Source organism: Crocodylus siamensis, chromosome 4, assembly GCF_052110815.1.
Source record: "Crocodylus siamensis isolate JL-2025a chromosome 4, ASM5211081v1, whole genome shotgun sequence".
NCBI classification, from domain to species: domain Eukaryota; kingdom Metazoa; phylum Chordata; order Crocodylia; family Crocodylidae; genus Crocodylus; species Crocodylus siamensis.
The window spans coordinates 89002050-89022196 of NC_143398.1; the positions used below are offsets into that span (position 1 = coordinate 89002050).

The 20147-nt window shown below is 44.4% G+C and overlaps 1 protein-coding gene across 1 annotated transcript in view; it reads right to left on the minus strand.

Moving 5' to 3' along the window:
- Positions 1 to 7: 7 nt before the first annotated feature.
- Positions 8 to 20147, minus strand: part of UTP20 (UTP20 small subunit processome component) — a 101978-nt gene continuing 81838 nt past the window's right edge. Inside the window, exons 49-62 of the mRNA XM_090042822.1 lie at positions 18632 to 18802; positions 17623 to 17751; positions 16917 to 17027; positions 14374 to 14453; positions 12626 to 12695; positions 11241 to 11423; positions 9760 to 9891; positions 7720 to 7852; positions 6369 to 6565; positions 5900 to 5971; positions 3882 to 4151; positions 2598 to 2724; positions 1435 to 1580; positions 8 to 1321 (exon numbers count right to left, since the gene is read on the minus strand). Coding sequence (XP_089898948.1) covers positions 1166 to 1321; positions 1435 to 1580; positions 2598 to 2724; positions 3882 to 4151; positions 5900 to 5971; positions 6369 to 6565; positions 7720 to 7852; positions 9760 to 9891; positions 11241 to 11423; positions 12626 to 12695; positions 14374 to 14453; positions 16917 to 17027; positions 17623 to 17751; positions 18632 to 18802 — 1977 coding nt within the window. The 3' untranslated portion in view covers positions 8 to 1165. The remainder of the gene's footprint in view (positions 1322 to 1434; positions 1581 to 2597; positions 2725 to 3881; positions 4152 to 5899; positions 5972 to 6368; positions 6566 to 7719; positions 7853 to 9759; positions 9892 to 11240; positions 11424 to 12625; positions 12696 to 14373; positions 14454 to 16916; positions 17028 to 17622; positions 17752 to 18631; positions 18803 to 20147) is intronic.

Consider the following 20147-nt stretch of genomic DNA (forward strand, 5'->3'; position numbering starts at 1 on the left):
TAGGAATGAAAACTGTGTGTATAATAAGGGAGTTTCCTACATTTAACATACCTACTTGTTTGTTATATAGTAGGTACCTGAAGTAGATTTAGAGTATCTGGCACAGGTACCTAAATGACCAGAGTAGTTCAGTCCATATTTCTGTCACTTCTTTGCACCACTTCAGCCTGGGGGAATGGTGGAAGTATTTTCTCCCCCAGCCACTCAATAGTACTGCGCCCTCATACAAAGAACTAGAAACAGGTTTGACAACATTCTAACTACACAGCTACATACAGCTAATGTTGGTTTAAAGCATACTAAAAGGTGTCTTGCCCATACCCTCCATTGAAGGTTTTGTCTAATCCACCAGTGCCTCTGCGAAGCACTATAGGAGGAGCAGAAGACAACTGTTTGCTAGTTTTCTTACCAGCATTCCCCCTCACTTACTTACCCAAGAAGCTGTGGGGCCAGGCTACAGACAAGCAAAACCAAGTTACTACTTCTGGCATACGGTATGTTGGAACAAGACTATCAAGTAATCTCTCTAGGTAGCTCTGCTTGGTACTCCACATCCTTGAACCAGAGACACAAATTCCCCCACCTTTTATTTCCTGGTGCTGATTTTAGAATTCACATATCTTCGGCTACTGAATAAGATTAGGCCCTGGGGCTTTAAACATTGCTAGACACAAAATGAAGCAAACACACATGAATTCCAGTGTGCTTGCAGCACAGTTTAATTAGAAAAATCCATGGTATTAGTACATTAAACTGTACTCAAATCCATTCCAGTTTATTAATGCACAGCAAACCAAAGGGTTTGAATGGACTAATTAAAAATCAGTCCAGGCTATAGCTCACTTTTAAGGGAGGAAAGCTCAATAAACGGCTCTATGTAAGACTTGAGGTGATTATACACATACCAAGGGACCTTAAAATTACAAATAAATACATCTTTAAAAATAGTATCATCGGTTATGTTTGAGGAAATTATGTTCAGCTACTGATATCTTGCTGCAACAACAGTTTTTGGTGTTGGAAATTTCCAGAGTCCTAGCACTTAAGTAAGAAGTCCTTATAGGTATACACTACTGCAGTCCCTTGGTGTGATTTACAGGCTCAAGCTACCTATTAAATATATACTCCAGATATCTTGAGTAGGCTTGTTGGGAGAAAACTGCCTTCATTCTACCATTGCCAAGTCTTTCAGTGCATGACTCCTTGGTTTCTTGGCCTTGTATCCAGGCCTCAAGAACTCTATTTTTCTCTTCTTTGCCTCTATTTTATTTTTGTGTTTCTTCAGCTTCTTCCTGGCAGCAATGTCAGGGTTTGCTACAGTCTGAATAAAAAAGGGAATAAAAAATTACTTTAAAAATGCAGTTCCCCAAGTCTGTCTCCTCATGCTTGTTAACTATGTCTTAAGCTACAAATGAGTAGGAAACAAAACCTTACCTGCAAAGCCCTCTGTTTTTTCCTGACTGCCCTTTTCTGATTGGCCTGTTTCTGCACAGAAGCAAAGGCAAGCGAAAATGTTTCCAGGCCAACTAATTTCTTAAGCAGTTCTATAATTTCCTGTGAAAGATTCTTCAGTGTTGGATCTGATCAACCAAACAGAAAACATACTCCATTTAGTCCTCATGCATCCTCAGCAAATCCAGCTGGTATGTAAGTGATTTCACTCCAGTTGCACCAACACAAAAAACAAAGATAATTCTCCCTACAATTAATTCTCCACAATATAAAACATAGCTGTCGAGGTCAATTCAGTACTGCAAGTCACTGGTGTATTACCTTCACAACTAACGCAGTGGGCCAGAAATGATGGAATTAATTCAGGGAGGAGACAAAGCTAACTACACTGTGCATGGCAGGTAGGAAATGTCAGTAGGGTTTACCCTTTCCTATCTAACTTACCTAGTCTCAGCTCCATATGCTAAATATGCCACCTCAGTCAAGCCTCAGTACTATGTGCACGTGACATGGGCCATACAGGCCCAGGCACTGAATATGCCTCTTCTGGGCCCCGTGTCTTAATTTAGCAGTGTGCACATGTTGGGGGAGCTGGGGAAAATGCATCAAAAAAGTACTTTTAAAACCAGGTCATTGGAGAGACTTTGGAGCACCATGACCAAATTACCTCAGACTTGTACTAACTCTACCCCAGGCCCTATACCAGCAAAACAGTTTTCAGGGCATGCTGCCCCTTTGACTGTGAGTTCAGAGTGCTTTAAAAAATGCAATCAGTTTTGTAAAGAAACTACTGCAACTTTAATTAGAGAGGGCTCACTACCCTCAACCATCCTTTGTTCTTCCTTGACACCAATGTTGTACCTCCCAGTCAATGCAAGTCACGGCACTGACTCCTTCTGGTCAAGTTTTACACTCTTTCCTTTAAGACCCTTGTCTTTTTCTGAGTCATCAACTTCACTTCCACCCTGCCAACAGGATGCGATCCTTATCTGAGGCATATGCTAGGTATATGCTAATTGGTTATAATTCACTGAATAACAGCAGGTCTCTTCAGAGTCGAGATACAAGGCAGGGTATGTGTTGGGGCTCTCTCCCAATAGCATAAAGCAGAAATCTGTCATCATCTTAACACAGAAACAGCATACCTTGCTCAGCATATGTGCTGTTCAGCTCTCTGTGCAACGGTGTGATGATTGTTGGAAGATATGACTTGATCCTGTCTTTTCCCAGATCCATTGCTACTGCTCCAAGGAACTTTAAGATGCAAGTTCTCTGAAAATACAAACATACTGGATACAGAGACTGGAAGGAAAAACTCATTTTACTGCCCCAAAGACATGTTCCATGCACTTCAACACTAGATGACCATGGGCCTCTTTCAGACACTTAGTAAATAATTTACACAGCCTAGTTAGGAGAGAGGGCCGAGTAACCATTTTACAGTCTCACTGCTGAGCAGCCCCCGCTTCATAGCTATGTGCTATAGTTACATTAGGCTGTTCACTATTTACACTTAGGTCACAGTCACATGAATGGAGAGGTAAAGCTCAAGGCATAAACATGGGGCAAACTGCACTGTGGCAGCTGTGCACAAATAAGCAAGCTGGGCATTGAAATGCATTGACAAAACATGTGGAAACTGCTTTGTCCAGAATGAAATCTGCTAGTGTTGGGTTTCTAGAGACTCATGTGTCCATTGTGCATTTGAAGAACAACTCGACTGACAGCCCACTCTGCCTATCGCTTTAGAAGACTAAGGATTAGCAGACCCTGTGCCCTTCTGCATAGAGGCAGCAGAAGACAAGGCAATGTATTTTCAGGGTCTTTCTTGCTTGCTTCCTCTTCAGTTCTGTGCTCTGGAAGGCTCAGTCCCTCTCACATCCACCTTCCTCATCCTTTCCCCCTCAGCAAGCACAATCCCTCCATTAGAAAGCTCTGCATTCCCCTGCCTGCCATGTATCAATTGCCATTCCTCCCCATCCCAGGGCCTGTTCTTCCTCACCTTCAGCTTGATGCAATTAATCTTCTCTTGATTCTTCAGCCCCCAGGAGATGCATCTACATTAGTGTTTTAGGTTGAGTCAGGCCATGCAGCTACTACAAACACATGTCCCAAGACAAGCACATGTCCCATGTTAAAGAAACATGGACTGTCCAGACTGGTATGTGCCAATATGCCAGCCAATTCACTCAAGTTCAAAACTAATGCAGACAGAGTGAAGGCCCAGAGGGACACATTGCAAAGACAAAACCTTGCTTACACCTCCTAAGAGTTCCTACCTCTCATCTCTCAGCAACTACAAACTTCTCTGCCTCCTGACAGCCACCCCTAATTATTTTCCTTGGAGTTAAAGGCAACAATGCACAGCCTTCCTCACAGTGTAGTATCCTGAGTCAAAGGAGTGAGGAAACAATGCAATTCTTACTTACCTTCAAAGGGCTTTTAGGGGAGTACGCTGCTTCTCGCTTTGCCATTAGGGAGAGCTTTTTCATCACCCATAACAGTGTGGCTGGCCTGCTTTTCTCTTCTGCTTCTTCACTGTCCTCCTCTTCCTGAGCTGGAGCTTCCTCACCTTCAGCCTCAGAAGCATCCTGTGCTCCTGTTTCACAATGCATTTCATCTTTGCTCTCCTCATCCTTCTCTGAGTCAGGGGCCAGAAGATAGAGAACTTTGGCCACAAACAGCAAATTCTTTATAACCTTCAAAGTTAAAAAGACCAATTAGTCACAGCAGTTCCCTGAGATGCCAAAACCAACCCTGAGGTATCAAGGAATTGGGTGTCTGCTTCACCACCAGCAAGGTTTTAAAGTTCATACAGCTTGAGGGGATGTGACTGACTCAGACCATTGCACAAGACAGAGTTATTTTATGATTCACTTGGCACATACATCTGACTTTAGGCCCAATTCAAAGCCTGCTGAAGGGAGTCTTTCCCTTAGCTTGATGGGCTTTGACAAGACAATGACATCAAGGCCAAGCAACTGAAGCAGTAGGTAGCAGCATGTAGCAGAGTTAGCCCCCACCTTTTCACAGGCTGCAGCATGCCCCGAGGCCAAGGATGCTATCTATGGCTGTCCTGCAACTTCCCTAGATAGTGACCATCATCCACAGGGGTGGTAGAAAAGCCCTTGATTTCCCTGTGATATTCTTGCCGGTCCCTCTGCCAGGGGAATCCCACGCACCCTGCTGTACCATGACCTGAGACTGGCAATAAAGGGGTAATGACTACATTTCGTCTCAAACCAGTTTCCAGTTGAAATCTGACCCATGTCAACTGCAGAAGTGTAAGCTCACAAGTGAACAGCCAGGCCACAATTCTCTAGCATGCAAAGTGGGGAGGAGGGATAGGTATGGAGAATCATTTGTGGCTGTGACAGAACTCTGCTGCCCCTGCATGCTAGGGCTACCCAGGACAGTGGCAGGTGGCCTCGCAGGAACCTGTCATGGCAAAGCCGTACTCCAACATACTGTCTCCCCTCTTCACGGCAAAGCCCTACTCCAACATACTGCCTCCCCTCTGCATTGTGCCTTGCTTTGCTCTGGTTCTGAACCTGGTGGTAGCTGGTAAAAGATGCATCAATGCCACTTCTGGCAGCTTGACAGAATTAGTGAGTTCCCAGCATAGAAATGATTTGCCAGGAGCCATCTCTGGGACACCCTAAGGCCATTTGCTAACCTCAGCAGAACATGGACTTTGCTTGAACATGCTGTCTTTGCTCAAATACAAGATAAGACATTTTCCCCTGTTCAGCATGGGGGGAAAAGCACCTTGTCTTGGATACAAGTGTGTCAGGGGGTGCAGAGTCAGAGACACAGCAGCTGCTTACCCTCTTCAGCCTCTGCCCCCTGCTATCCCTTGCTGTCAGGCATGGCTCCAGGTCCATTCACTCCCAGGGCACAAAGCCCATGGAAACTCTGTCCCCTGCCTGTCCCAGGACACTGTAGCATGGGCCAGGCAGAGACTGCAATTCCACGTGCTCTGTGCTTGGGAGGAAATGAACCTGGAGCCACATCTAACAGTAAGGGCTGGAGAAGGGGGCAGAGACTTGGGGAGCAGGCAGCAGCTGGTGTAGGCACTGCAGTGGGGGTGGACTGGCTGCAGGGGGAAGATATGGGGGTTGAGGTGGGGGCACAGGGCAAGGGTCTACCTGAACCACCACAACCCCACCTGCCCCACCTTCCACTGCTGTAGCAGTGGGGGGTACACATTTAAAACAACCCTCCAATAATTAAATTTTACACCTGGAAAATTATAACACATTTATAAATTTCAATATATAGAATCTAACTGTGGGGGCGGGTGTTGTCTTAAATTCAAAGTCATTTTGGATACGGGTAAATACAGCATTCACAATTAACTTTCACTGCTGTGAGGCACTGGTTAGACATTCTGCTTTATCCCCAAGTCACAGACTTGCAGCATACCCATACGGGGGCTGACTCCTACCTGTTCCCCAAGGGACTGATCCAGAAATTTGGACTGCAGCTGGTGGCAGAACGCTAAGGCGAGTTCCTTCATCTGCAGAGAGAAAGAAGCAGTACTTTTATAAGGGGGGCATCACACAGGGTGCCACATAACTCCAGGGATTTACTTTTCAGTACTACAGGGAACACCTCCTGAAGGCAAACAGGAGGCAAGCACCCAGCTAGAAGTTACTTCTGACTGTGCTCAGCACTCCTGCTCAGAGATGTCCTTCACAACATCCCTGGGGTCTTTGAGCAGATCTGGGTAAACACCCTCAATGCCTATGAGTAAAGCCTGCTCAGGTGTGTGAAATGACTGGGGGTCAGCACCTATACAGTAAAAAGGAGCCAGCCGGCCAGGCAGTTATCACTAATCTGCATCCCTGCCACCAGAAACCCACCCAGACACTGGCCTGGCAGGGAGCAGAAAGCATTAGCGGCAGCATCCCAACCTTTTTGTCCAGCTCATCTGTGAGGAAGGTGGATGCTGATGGCCCTGACATGGCACTTCTCTTCTTTCCTGCCTTTCTCTCCTTCCATTTGCTGACAAGTTTTTCTGGCTTGTGAAAAGCGAACAACAAACCAAAAATCTGAGCAGCAGTCAGCCACACCCAGCTGTGAGGATACCGCAAATGGGACTGGACATGGCCTTTGGGAACAGGGAAAAGGAAAGTCATTGTAACAAATGCTAATACAACTGTTTGGGTATAAGGGGAAACCTAAGCAAGTACCCCAGCCATGCAGTGCATGTACAGTGCACATATATAGGGGGACTGCAGTTACCACAGCCCATTCTACAGTCAGGGCTATTGTATGCTGTGCTGGTTCTGCATTCAGTCCAACCCTGAACCCGTAAGCATCTAATAGCCTCCACCATGCTACCACCATGTTCCCAAACATACCACCTCTGGTAGTCTTAAGTGGTGCACATGGTTCATTACTGTTCACTAACTTTTTGAGCTGCAAAGGTGTCAGTCATTTTCAGTGGACAGGTTATAAAGTCCTATCACAATTGGAAACCTTACAGACAAGCTCAGCCAAAACACTCATAACTGCCCTAGAATGGAAAGTGAGTTGTCCTCATACTGCTAGAACTAGTACCTCTCATCAGGCACAGATGTAAACTACAGGAAAGCATGCATGGCCTCTGCCTACCCACAGGGCTTCTGCTTCTTGAATAATTTCAGGACCTCCAGTTTTGTCATCTCTTACGTTTAACAGTTGTGTTATTTTGAAGGGTACATTAGATCAGATGCAGGTCCTCTGCTACCAGCAAGCAAGCATATATCCTGAACACAAAGCAGCAAGCTGAACTTCTTAGTGCACCACGTATGGCCCCATCAGTTCTAAGAAATTATAAATTCTATAAATTGTATGCTATTCTAAATTGTACTATGTGACCTTCCACAATAGCCCTAGTGCTGGACCACGTCATATCACTGGCTGTTTACTGGCTGGCTGTTTCATCAAGAGAACCTGATATTTCTAGGAGAAATGAAAGCTTGAAGAGGATGCAACTACAGCCAAACACTCACCAGTTTGAATCCACTTGCTCTTTAGTTTTCCAAAACACTTCCCAGCAACCTGAGCAGGAAGCCATATTGCTTTGTCAGACTACCTAACCTTTTTTCTATTAGCATCTTTTCTATGCATTTTCTATTATTATTGCCATACATTGGAGATCCAGTGACGGCGTACAAACCTTATTTGACCAATCTTGGACAGTTACATTTGGGACTTCGTACATTTGTGATATCCCAATAATCTTCCTTCTAATAGAGCAGTAGATACTTTTGTACTTACACCAGATATTGCTCAAAATCTCATTATGATTGGTCAACTCAATAATGTTGCATTCCTTGATTAGCTTTGTTATCAAAATAAGAAAACTGAACAGCAGTCTATCTGCAGCCTTTTCTTCAGTCTCTTCAGATATCTAAGAAGAAATGTAAATCAACACAGCTGTAATGACTAGTCTGGATTGAAGATGATGATTTCCACAGCATATATCTGACTCCTGTGTGAAATCTCTCACATTGTCCTCTTATTGACATTAAGGAACTGACAGGTTTATTGTATATTTAGTACACAGGCAACAACTGCATTAAAATATTTCCTTTGCAAAACATGCATCTTTGTAGAAGATTATTATATCAGTCATCTCTGTTACTTACAAGCAATATATCACTTAGTTCTAATGATTAAAATCAAACCTAATTCTTAGGATTTATCTGTATCAGATGCAAAACACTTATGTTATTATAGGGAGGCAACATAAATTGAATTTTAGTACGCTGCTTCCTTAGCTTGATCAAGGCTCCAGCTATCAGCTTGACTGATATAAAGTCAGCCTGCTTATCTACATAAGCATCAGGGGTATGTTACAGCACATAGTAGTGATCTGAGTGTCATCAACAATGGCAGCATAATGGCAACTTCATCAACAGTCATCTCACATCACCCAGGTCTTCCTAGGTCTCTCTTATCTTGTTCAGAGTTTTGCCCTTCCTTATTAATTAAATTCATGGCAGCTTCCAATAACCTGTGACCAAGGTCTTACAGTGATCACAGGTTGACTGGAATCAGAGAAGTGGTGTTATCTGAAGCCAAATCATCACATGCACTAAAGAGATTTTCCACAACTGAACAAAAGGACCTGAACCAAATGTTTTAATGTATTCTATAGTTTTGACTACAGGCCATTCCCTAGTAGTGTATTTCTGACCTTTGTGCATACACAGGAACTTCAGGTTGTTGACCCCCAGTTAAAAGGACATTAACTTAGTAGCCTCTTTTAAATAAATGGATTTTGAGCCATGTCATGCTATGGCCTGTTTCCCACCATTGTTTTACACTCTTACAACTCAACTTTCATTTGTTCAAATATGTTTTCTCTCTATTTCTGTAGGAAAGAGCTGCATGATTAGGCAAAGTTGACTGACCATCCACCACCAGCTATCAAACATAAGAGTCCACAAGCCAAAAGGGTATATAGCGTCACTCATATCTTTCCAATTACCATTCTTTTCCAAATGATTTTTTGTTACCTCAGGACAAATGCAGGCCCTACTCTAACAAGTATCCAATAGGAAATGCAGATATCACAATGTTGCAGTGGAGATTGATGTATGAAGAGATGAGGGCTATAGTAACAATCATGAAGTTACTCAGAATGGCTGTTTAGAAAGTGACAGTTCTCTTAACATATGTGCCAACAGGATCTGCTGAGAGATGGGGCGTACTAGTGCAGTATGCCAAAACACAACGTTGTCTTGTATTGTACAGACATACCCCTGCTGCCCCCAACGTTAGCTGTGACTGGGCATATGAGGGGGTTTCATTTACAGACAGAAATGTGATTTTAAATTGATGTTGTTATCAATTAAGACAGCGATTCTCAACCAGAGTGTCTGGGCGCCATGGAGTGCCATCAAATCCTTTGAAGGGTGCCCTGAGGCATGAAGAGATAAGCAGACAAATGAAGATTCAAGCTTGTCCCTGCCTAAAGGATCCCTTCACCCCCAGGGCCCAGCCCTCTGTGAGGAGGTAAGCACTGTAATATATGATTTAGTCTTCTAAATTGGGTATCACAATCACAAAAGTTATTGGGGGGGGGCCTTGAGTCCAATGGAGGGGTATTTCAAGTCCAAAAACTTTGAGAACCACTGCTTTAAGAAGCAATGCATATGGCCCGTTTTTCTCATCAGGCCTTCTGCTCAACAAACAGCATTCAAAAGTTCCAGCTATCCCAAATTTAATCTTTGCTCTTTTATTCTTCTCCCACACCAGGGTTTTCCCTTGGCAAAACCTTGTTTCCCCCAAAAGTTGCATTCCTCAACTTACATCGTCAAATTTCAAAGGGTCAATTTCTTTTTCAATCAGTGGGAGAACAACTCCAAGTCGTCTTTGAAATTCCACCCCCTCGGCTTCCACAAACAAGCCACAGGCCTGGGCAGCTAACCTCTTGTGTGAACTCTGCCAATGGAAAGGACAACAGGATAATCATAATTTGTAAAAGTCACTATTCTTCATATATAAAACAGTCAACGCTGCAGTAAAGTCCAAGGCATAGGGTAGAACAGACGACATTTTCAAATCCCTCATTATTTTGGGTTTTCCCAAACGAGCATACCTCAGAAGGTAACAGAATTCCAGAATTCCTCAGAAAATGAGGCTCCTTCACAGCTAACTCCAGCTGGGAACCAAGAGACGTCACTAGTCACTTCTAAAAACCTAGACTCACGGCCTGAAGTTGAACATTTGAGGTTGTTGGCTCTCAGCATGAGAACTGCACAATTCTCAGAGATCCTGAATTCTGATGGTACTGCACAGGGGCACTCCATTTGCTTGGTTAGCTTTTACAACTCTAAGGTCTAACATTTTAGATGGAAGAGTGCAAATACATACATTTTGTTTGCACTGGTTGAATGGGAACAAATCCCAAAGTCCTCAGAAGTGCAATCCATGGAACTACGTAAGTCAGAACTGCAGGCCCCAAAGTATTTAACTGCTACACTCTATTAGCTAGAGGAGAAACTAAGCAGAAATGAACCAGAAAGTTCTGTAATCAGACAACTATTAATATCAAAACAACTCTAAGGCTTTTGTTCAAACATTGTCCCAGAAATATTTAAACTTTGGGCAAAAGCTAAAGAAACAGTAATGTTCTATACCAGGGGTTTTCAACTTTTTTGCATCATTGTACACCCCCCCTGGCAGCTGGACATGGAACAGTGTACCCCCGGCTGCCAAGCGAGTGCGGGGGCAAGCAGCCGGACACAGAGTGGCAGTAGCCACTGCATGTGAGCTTCCCCCGCCCCTCCCCTGACCGGGTGGGCGGCACCTGCACAACAGCGCAGGATGCTGCATTGTAGCACTCCATCCCCATCTGCCCACACATAACCCCTAGAGTTGTCGCAAGTACCCCCAGGGGTATGCTTACCCCTGGTTGACAACCCCTGTTCTATATAAAAAGGTGAACTTTCAGAAAGCTATGAGTTTTTAAAGATAAGGGTGACTCTAGTGGAAGCCAATCTGTAACTTTAACCATGGCAGCGAATGCCTGCTTGCACTGTTCAATCTTTGTGAGAAGGCATCTCTATCACTTCCTTCTTTCCTTGCCAGGGAGGACTGCACTTAATAACAGAACTTTAAAAATCTATATTGCTAGGACAATTATATTCCTCAATCTCCTCCCCCTCACCAGCAACTCAATGTACATTGAACATGGCACCTAATCTAGCATGTTTATACATATCTCAGTTGCTTCAATTCTGATCCCTCAGGGAGAAAAGCCCCATGTGGTAAGTGCAGAGCAGCAATACCTTCTCACTGTTAAACCATGTGGTAACTAGTGAAAACATCAGGTCTCGTTTTGCTGAGTTTATCTTGCTGAGAAGAGATTTTCCTGCTACGGCTGCCATCTTCTTGCATTTTGCAGAGTCATCATTTATCATCATCATGCAAAGAGGTACGAAAAATAACCCACAGTATATGTGTAGTAATCCCTAGAAAGAAACACAAAACAATCAATCCACTCAGCGATTTCCCAATGGACTGTGACAATAAAGAGACTTTAACTTTACAGTACATATGAACAATGGTATCCCCCAAATGTGTTAGTGTTGCCCCACAATGACACAGACCCTGGTCCAGTTTTTGGGGCACTACACCAGGATTTCAGAGACTTGACTGTTCTATCACAGACTATCTGTATAACCTTGGACAAGTCACTAATACCCAGATACTCAAAACCTTTACAGGTAACTACTGAAAACAATCAGCTTCACACCTAAATATCTTTCATGATCTGGGCCTTAGTTCCTCCATGCTTATAATTCTCCATCATGCAATGGAAATATCAGCACTATCAGCACTTCCCTAGCTTAAAGAGGTGTGAGCCAATATACACTAAAGATGATGAAACTCTTAGATACTGTAAAAATAGGAGCCATTAAGTATGACTAATAGATGGGAATACAAGGGGGTATGTGTGCGTGTGTGTGCGCGTGCGCGTCTGTGCGTGTGTGTGCGCGCGTGTGTGATTTTCCCATTAAAAATCCTCTTTCCAGCATGGCTAAAAAAAACCCGTGAGGTTGAAGGTTATAGGCCAAATCATCTAAGAGATGAAGAGCCTCTCAAAATGTGAGGGATGTGATTCTACAGAGAAATTCCTCAAAAAACCCAGCTTTACAAAAGACAATTTGAATTTTATCTTTCTTTTCTGAAAAACAATATCCCAAAGAAAAGGATTAGAACAATAAATCAGACTTTTAAACAGATGAATTTTAGCTTCCACCTTAATCTTCAAGAAGCTATTGCTGTTCCATTATCCAGTGGTTCTGCTGCATGTGCATGTAAATTCCCATTCTGCTATGTTTCGTTTATGCTATTTTAGCATCTCTCGCTAACCAACCACTTCCAAGTCCATACAGGTTCTACAGTATGGAATGATATTTTATTTAAAAAAATGACTAAACCTCACATGGAATCACTGAAAGACAAGTGTGAATCTCTGACGCGTCATTTCTCTCATGCTTTGCCAAGCCGAACCAACACTAATTCTTTGACGCGACTAAACAGCCCATTCCAGCTAGGAAAATGTGAATTGCCAAATGCATGTGGTTCTAACCAATCTGCAGACCACGTTGCTGCGTCCAGCTGAAAAGCACTGATATTTTTTGATGATTGTAACTAAGACGTAGGTTACCTGAGGGAACATTTCAAAGAGGTACGCAATCATCTCCAACGCAGACTCTCTTCCAGTCTCATAATCATAACTACAGAAAAAAAAGTTAACAAGCAGAAGTGGGTTAGTGACCTCAACAATATGCTGGAAATTCACAACAGCAAAGAAACTCAAAATGTTGGTAAATACATATGCCAAACACCTTGGTACAAGCAGGACACTTGGGAACTTAGTTGTGGGAAGAAGGAATAAGCAAGTAGTATGCCCACTAGTCTGCCCCTCCCACATACTTGGGCAGAAAGGGGAAGGGGCAGGCCTCTGGCTCCATTGTCTCACCTCACTTTAGTAGTCAACAAAGCTGAAATAACAAGGCAGGCACTAGAATTATGGTGTGCTGGTACACACCATGAGCAAATCAGCATCTCCTGGAAGAAAGAGGAATTGTGCCCAGAGAGGAGGCTCTCAGAAGGCTTTCTGCCTCTCTCTAGGCACAATTCCTCTTTCTTCCAGGAGATGCTGATTTGAAGGTGGAGATTGAAATCACAGCCTAGACCACTATCATTGGTTAGGCATGAAATATATATGCTTCCCCTTGTCTATCCTAGGCTTCTTCAAATTCAGGGTTGCTCCGTGGCGACAGCAGCTGCGGCCCCCCTGCTTGCCATGCCGGGCAGCGTTGGCTGCTGCTACCTGTCCGGAGCTTGTGCGCTGGACAGCCCAGAGGCGGCAGTGGCAAACACTGCCCAGCGCAACAAGTGGTGGGGCTGCAGCTGCTGCCGCTGTGGAGCAGCCCCAACAGGTGAGCCGGGAGCTGGCATGGGGCCCAGGCTGGCAGTGGAGGCAGGTTACAAGCTGGTGCGGCGCGTGGGGGGGGAAGCGGCCCCCTCACCTGCCCCGTGCCCAGCGCCCCGTGCTGCAGTAGCTCGCAGCCCACCTGGGGCTGCCTGTGCCTGTTCAAAATAAAATGATGGTAGGGGGTACATGGCAGGATGCCCTGCTTGTGTCCTTTGCCCCCCAGCCCTGCTGCCCCTTGCCCCCCACCCAAAGCCCCTGCCCCCCAGCCCAGGCTCTGTAGCTGTCAGCAGTTACCCAAAGCCATCTGCTGCCTCTCCGCCCTTGCCCCTGCCTGTGCCTGCTCGGGACAGCCCCGTGAGGGCTGTGAGAGGCTGGAGTAGGGAGCGCCGGTCACAGGGCAGGGAAGGGGCCGCTTTTCCTCACACTCAGCACCAGCTCATTCCCTGCCGTGGAGCATGGGGTCGGGGCTGTGCACTGCTCCCCACCTGTACTGTGGGGCTCGGGGGGGGCACTGGGAGCGAGTGGGTGCACAAGGCCCATACCAGTGTCCTGGGGCCAGCATTGGCGGGGCCCAGAGCAGCGCAGAAGGGGTACAGGGTCCCAGCCAGCCGGCAGGGGCTCTATGGAGCCAGGCCAGCTCCCCCCCTCCCAGCTGGTGCAGCCCAACCCAGCCCCACAGGCCCCTGCCAGCCTGTGCCCCACTTTAGGTCCCACTGGTGCTGGCCCTGAGACACTGGTCCCAAGATGGTGAGCAGGGGGCGGGGCACCTGTCAAGTGGCCCTCATCAGCCTGCCAAAACTGGTTAAGCGGCCCTCTTCCTGAAATAATTCCCTGCCCCGATCTAGATGTTACTGTTATGAATAGATGTTACTTGTGAGTTGTATCACCGAAATCAATGAAAATACCTGCAGGAGGAAAGGTCTCCAGTACCAATTATTTCTAGAAAGCACACACAACAATAATTACACACTCACTTAAGCTGAGCGAATATGTACTCCAGATTAGGCCTCAGCTTGTCACCAAGGGGGTAGTCAAGAATGTATTTCAGGTAAATCTGAAAAGAAAATATAGGAGGGTTACCAGAAATTGTGGGCATGACCAGGAAAATAGTCAGGGGGCTGGGGTGCATGACTTGCGAAGAGAGGCTGAGGGAACTGGGCTTATTTAGCCTGGGAAAAAGAAGACTGAAGGGCGATTTAATAGCAGCCTTCAACTACCTGAAGAGGGGTTCCAAAGAGGATGGAGCAAGACCTGTTCTCTGTGGTGGGAGATGACAGAACCAGGAACAATGGTTTCAAACTGCAGGAAGGGACATTTAGGTTAGATACTAAGAAGAACTTTCTCCCTAGGAGGGTAGTAAAACAGTGGAACAGGTTACCCAGAGAGGTGGTGGAATTTCCATCCTCAGAGGTTTTTAAGACCCAGCTAGACAAAAGCTTGGATGGGATGATATAGCTGGGAGTGGGATTAGATAACCTCCTGAGGTCTCCTTCAACCCTAATTTTCTATGATTCTATGATCAGTTGTTCCTGAAAACCTGCAGAGGGTTTTTCTAATGGTGTCAGTTAAGGGTGCATTTTTTCTCCATACTTCTCACTGACATAGCTATGTCAGCAAAACCTTGTAGTGCAAGGCTGAACCTCTGTGCACAGGGGTTGACTTGCACCAAGGACAGAGTGGGGAGATGGGCACAAAGAAACACTACAGATGGAGCCCTGGCCAGAGCTTCAGCACAGAAATAAGCAGATGGAGAGCTGCTGGGTAATGGGGTCAGTCCTGTTGAATGGAAACAAAATCACAGATTTTGGAGGCCAGATGGGACAGTCACAGTCATCCAGCATGAGGTTCTGCAGAACATAAGCCACAAAGCTGCACCTAGTTATTTTTGTCTCAAGTTCACTGCATCTGTGTGAGTCTCAGCAGATGGTTTAGAAACTCCTCCAATCTTGCCACGCACATCAGAAGCAACAGAAAACCCATTTTGTAATCCAAGGGTGGCCAAACTGTGGAATCATGCCATAAGTGGCACAGGTAGCCTCTGTGTCTGGGGAGGGGAAGGCAGCAGTGGCAGATATAGCAAGTGCAAAAAACAGCAGTGGACAGAGCAGGGAGCAGAAAGCAGAGGAAAGGGATCAGAGTAGCACTCAGGGACAGTAGTGGAGCTAGTTGGTAGCACACCTGCCAAAAAGGCCTGCCCCCACTGTTGTAAACTGGTCAAAAGCTGCACTTTCTTCCCTAGTTAACACCACCTGCTATTAGTCTAAATTTACAAAGACTGCTGCAAATTATTTCTTAAGGAACTATTTTAATTGCCTGAAAGCTAAATGTAGGAGACCAGGCACATGCTTTCCAATGTAGCAGATTTCTTAGTCATGGCCTGATGCTCCAAGGACTCCAGAAAGGGGAAAGAGGATTTTTTTTGACTTCTGTTTCTCATTTTTAGTCCTACCTCTGAAACCAAGCTCCTCCAACAATGATTGCTGGTGAGTTCTGCCCTGTTAAATGCAACTCCCCTTTCCCAAACACACATGTAGACCCTTTCTACCTATTGCCAGAAGCTACCAGTTTGCTTAGAATTCAATCTGCACCTACTATAAGATCTCTCTCAGCAAAGCAGGTAAATCCAGCAAAGCATTTAACTCAGCAAAGCATTTAAATCCATACATACAGTATGGATCCATAAATACAGGACTATTTTTAAAGCCTGCAGGTAAATCCATCCCAGGACTTCAAGCTAAGCATGTGCTTGAAAGATCCTAATTCAGCAGAATAGTATCTTCTTCCTTATAAGACAGTTCATGTTATCATAAATGCAAGAGGGAGATCAAACAAAGCAATGGGAATAACAGACATGGAAATACTGATGTTGCTGACTTTCGAAAGGAGATAAAATAAATTAGTGGTTAGAATGTAGAATGGAGATGGGGAACACAAAAGAACCCAGCATGCTATGCCATGCAATCAATTAAAAAGACTGGAAATTCAAAACTGTTAAAAGGAGCCACTTTTCCAACAGTATATTATTAGGCAATGAAACTCAATGATCACTATCAATCACTGAGACAAGAGAATTTAGAAAGATTCTACAAGGGTTTGCACATTTCCAGCAACAAGGCTATGCACAGTTAGTCATTGCTAACAGAATCTGCAAGGGGAGCTCTCTCACAAGCTCTGGGGCTCAAACGAATCCTGAACTACTAGAAACCCAGGTAATCCCCAACACGGGGGTGGATAATTCCACTCCTGCCAGACACAGGGCTCTTTAATCCTTCCTCTGTGGAATCTCGTGCTGATCCCCTATAAAGTCAGGAGAAAGTCAGGAGACTGGACAGCCTGGACCACAGATCTGCTCTTGTCTAGCAATGCCTACATTCCCCTGACAGCTCAGTTCAGACAGAGCATTAGAACAGTTGTGACTCTTACTTATGTGTATCAACAGTCACAAAATGTCCCCTGTTAACACGGTTTGAATAAACTAGGATGTGAAGCTTAAGGAAACGAACTGCCTTGTACAAACCTGTCTGCAATGGACTCGCACTGGCTCACCCTGCCCCGTCACAGCAAGCTTGGCAACCTTCTGCATGACAGCATCAATCTCAGGAACAATCAGCTTCCTGGATACAATAGCCTTAAAAAGAGTGAAAGGACAACCGGAATCACTGTCATTCTGATGGCATATTGACAGGTACCGCAAAGTAAATTAAGGACAAAAAACTCTGGTGCTATCCTAACACTGGCCTTTGCATTCCTCTCCTCCTTTCCAAAGAAGCGAACTTGCCCAGACCATTCTGATTTTGCTGGAAGCCCCAATGCATGGGTCAGCATAAGCTTCCTTTTCATTAAAGGGAGGAGGGTGTTGAATCTTTAACAAAAGAATCCATATCCCAAATGTCAGTCAGTCAGTGAAGTGAATAAATGTTAACAAAATGACCACCCAAAACAATATTAAGCAGTGACTAAAACCGTTCCCAATTACCCAATTATCTTGTGATTTCCTCATTTCACTTGTCCTGCGGTCATCCTTCAGCTGAGAGAGAACTAGAATATCTAAAATGTCAAACAAACTTTTCAGTCTGTAAGGGCATCTTAACAAGACCAAAGGCATTCTGTAACCTTTCACTTGACTGGCAGTCTTGCCAATTTTATCAGCAAGTGGAAAAGGAAAGCACTTTCATTTCTATAGTTGATAACATCTAAGCCACTCACTCACTCCACAGCAGTACCTTTAGAAGACCGAAGGCAGTGGCTTGACGTGAGGAATCGTAGATGTCTTCTTCAGCGTACCCAAGCAACACCTGTAGTTGTTTGTCCGTTATGTGACTCTTCGTATTCCTCACAAGTATAGTCATACACTACAAATTAAAACTGGATGTTATAATGGGGATGTACCAGCACAATCGTAAGATCAGTTCATACTTCAATTCCATGAAACAGTTCACAGCAAATCATACTCTTCCTGAAACCTGAAATGTAACCTTGTAGGAAGCCTAATTTGTTTTGTACTGCTAGTGCTTTAATATATGATAAACTATAATTCTGGAGCGTACAGCTAGCCTTGGTTGCATAAGGAGTAATCATTGCTAAGTCTACAGCTAGCAAGTTAAGATCAAAAAACCTAATTAAGTTTGAAGATTGAATGCATGTGCCTATACATGCAACAAATACAGACCCGTCAATTTAATGAGCCTGATCACATGCATAATGGCTTATGGCTGTATTAAGAGAAAAATTCCTCCACATTTCTCTTCAGTATAGTTCACTTTATAACTCTGTTCTAGGGTGACACTAATTCTGCAGTGCTTTTTACCAGTGCATTTGCCAGAAGGACACTACACAAGATGATTACCGTAACTGTTATTAATTTTCCTCTTCCCCAGGCTCATTCCAGCTATAGGTTTTAATGCATTTCAACTGGAAAACAAACTTAAAAAGTGAAAAAGTTCACTTTTTCCTTAAAAAGTGAAAGAGATGGTGGTGATGACATGCTACTCCAGGAAGATATAAGTAGCTAGAAAATGTGCTTCTGTAAACGCTTCAGTACCAGAGACACGTGATCACTAGAATTGCTTAAAGTTTCCACTGAAAAACAGCCAGACAGATTTTTTTTTTTTTACCTCCGTATGATCCTAACCCAACAGCTGGAGCTCCAGGACTGAATTGCAATTCTTAGGGTCCTATTACTGTACAGTTCTGATTTCTCAAGAGTATGTGATCTTTTTTGGTTCAACTTACTTTGAAGCAGTTCACAACCAAATGAAAGTTCTGGCCCTTGGCTGCTCCTGCCTTGGCAAAGTCTTTCAGCAGAAGGAAGAGCTGCTTGGTGAGCTGCTCCAGGTTCTTTTTAATAGATGGCAAAGGGAACTTTAAAATCCACACAAAAGACTGCAGAGCACCAGTGATCACCTGGGGGAGGAGCAAAAGAACCAAACAGGTTTATCAGGCTTTAAAGAGCAGTGCTTTTTGGACTATAATTGCAAGCACACAGCAGTGAAGAGAGTGGACCTATCAACAGCCACAACAAGTAAGTAGCCAGTAATTTCTGGAGCTCACGAAATTCTCTCGCTATCTATCAATCACCTGCATCTGGCCCAAGACATAGTACCTCTCAACAAACAGCAACAGTACAGTCCTCAGTCTTCATGAGATTATTTTTCTAGAGGAGGGATGAGTTAATAGTTTAGATTTTTTGATTATGCCAGCAATCCACAAGGACAGCATTGGAGAATGCTAACCCTCTCACCCAAGATCTCGGCAGGGACCTGGACAAAGTTATCAGAGGCACAAGGGCAGGCCATTGACTCCCAAAGCTACTTGTCTCTGGTTATAAGTGAGCCAAGACTTTTTACAGACAGTGAAATATTATTTGTAGTGGTTTAGTTTATTTGTAATCCACCAGAAGGTTGAGAACATTTGCTCACAGTGTCTAGCAGAGTAGGGGACCCAGGGCTTCTAGGCACTACCAATAATGAAAATAAATTTGAGAGTACAACTTGGTGCAGCCTTACAAAAGCTTGGACACTGTGTGCTGTGTCCATCTGTCTGTCCATCTATTCCCCATCTCACCACAATCTTATCACTGAACACCTCACAGTCTTTCATGGTATTTAACTGCACAACCTTGAGATATCTTAAAAAGGACCTGATTTTTCAGAGGGCAGGTGCTCACCACTTTCTGAAAAACAAGTTCCTTTGAGGTGCACATCAAGTTAGTCTCCTGAAATCACAAATCATGTGAAAAATCATAAGCCTAGTGTTTTCCAGCAAATCAGCTAGTCCATCAGATGCCTTTGATGCAATGCAGAGCACTCAAGCAGACCCCACACTCCTGAACATAATGGTTTCTCCATGCAGAGGGAGAACCTTGTCTGGTAGCACAGTAGTCACTGGGAGAGCACACTGCTGAATGAGTAGGCACCAACAATTAAACTATTGCCTATGCTGTGCACTGCCACATGAGAAAAGCAACCATTGCTCTCACTAAGTGTAGAACCAGTCCAATGCCAAGAACAAATGGGATGATCTGCTCACTAGGAAACCACTCCTGACTCTGATGTTAAAAAAGAAAAGGGGAACTTGTCCAATGGGGCTCGATCATGCAAAGTACTGAACAGCTCTTTTGCACAGCGAAGTCTTCTATGAAGCACCACATATGAAGTCAACAGAGTACTCCATTAACATCATATTAAAGTAGCGCAAAGGGATGATGACTGATCCCTTAGTACTAGAGATACACCGATACATCAGTCCA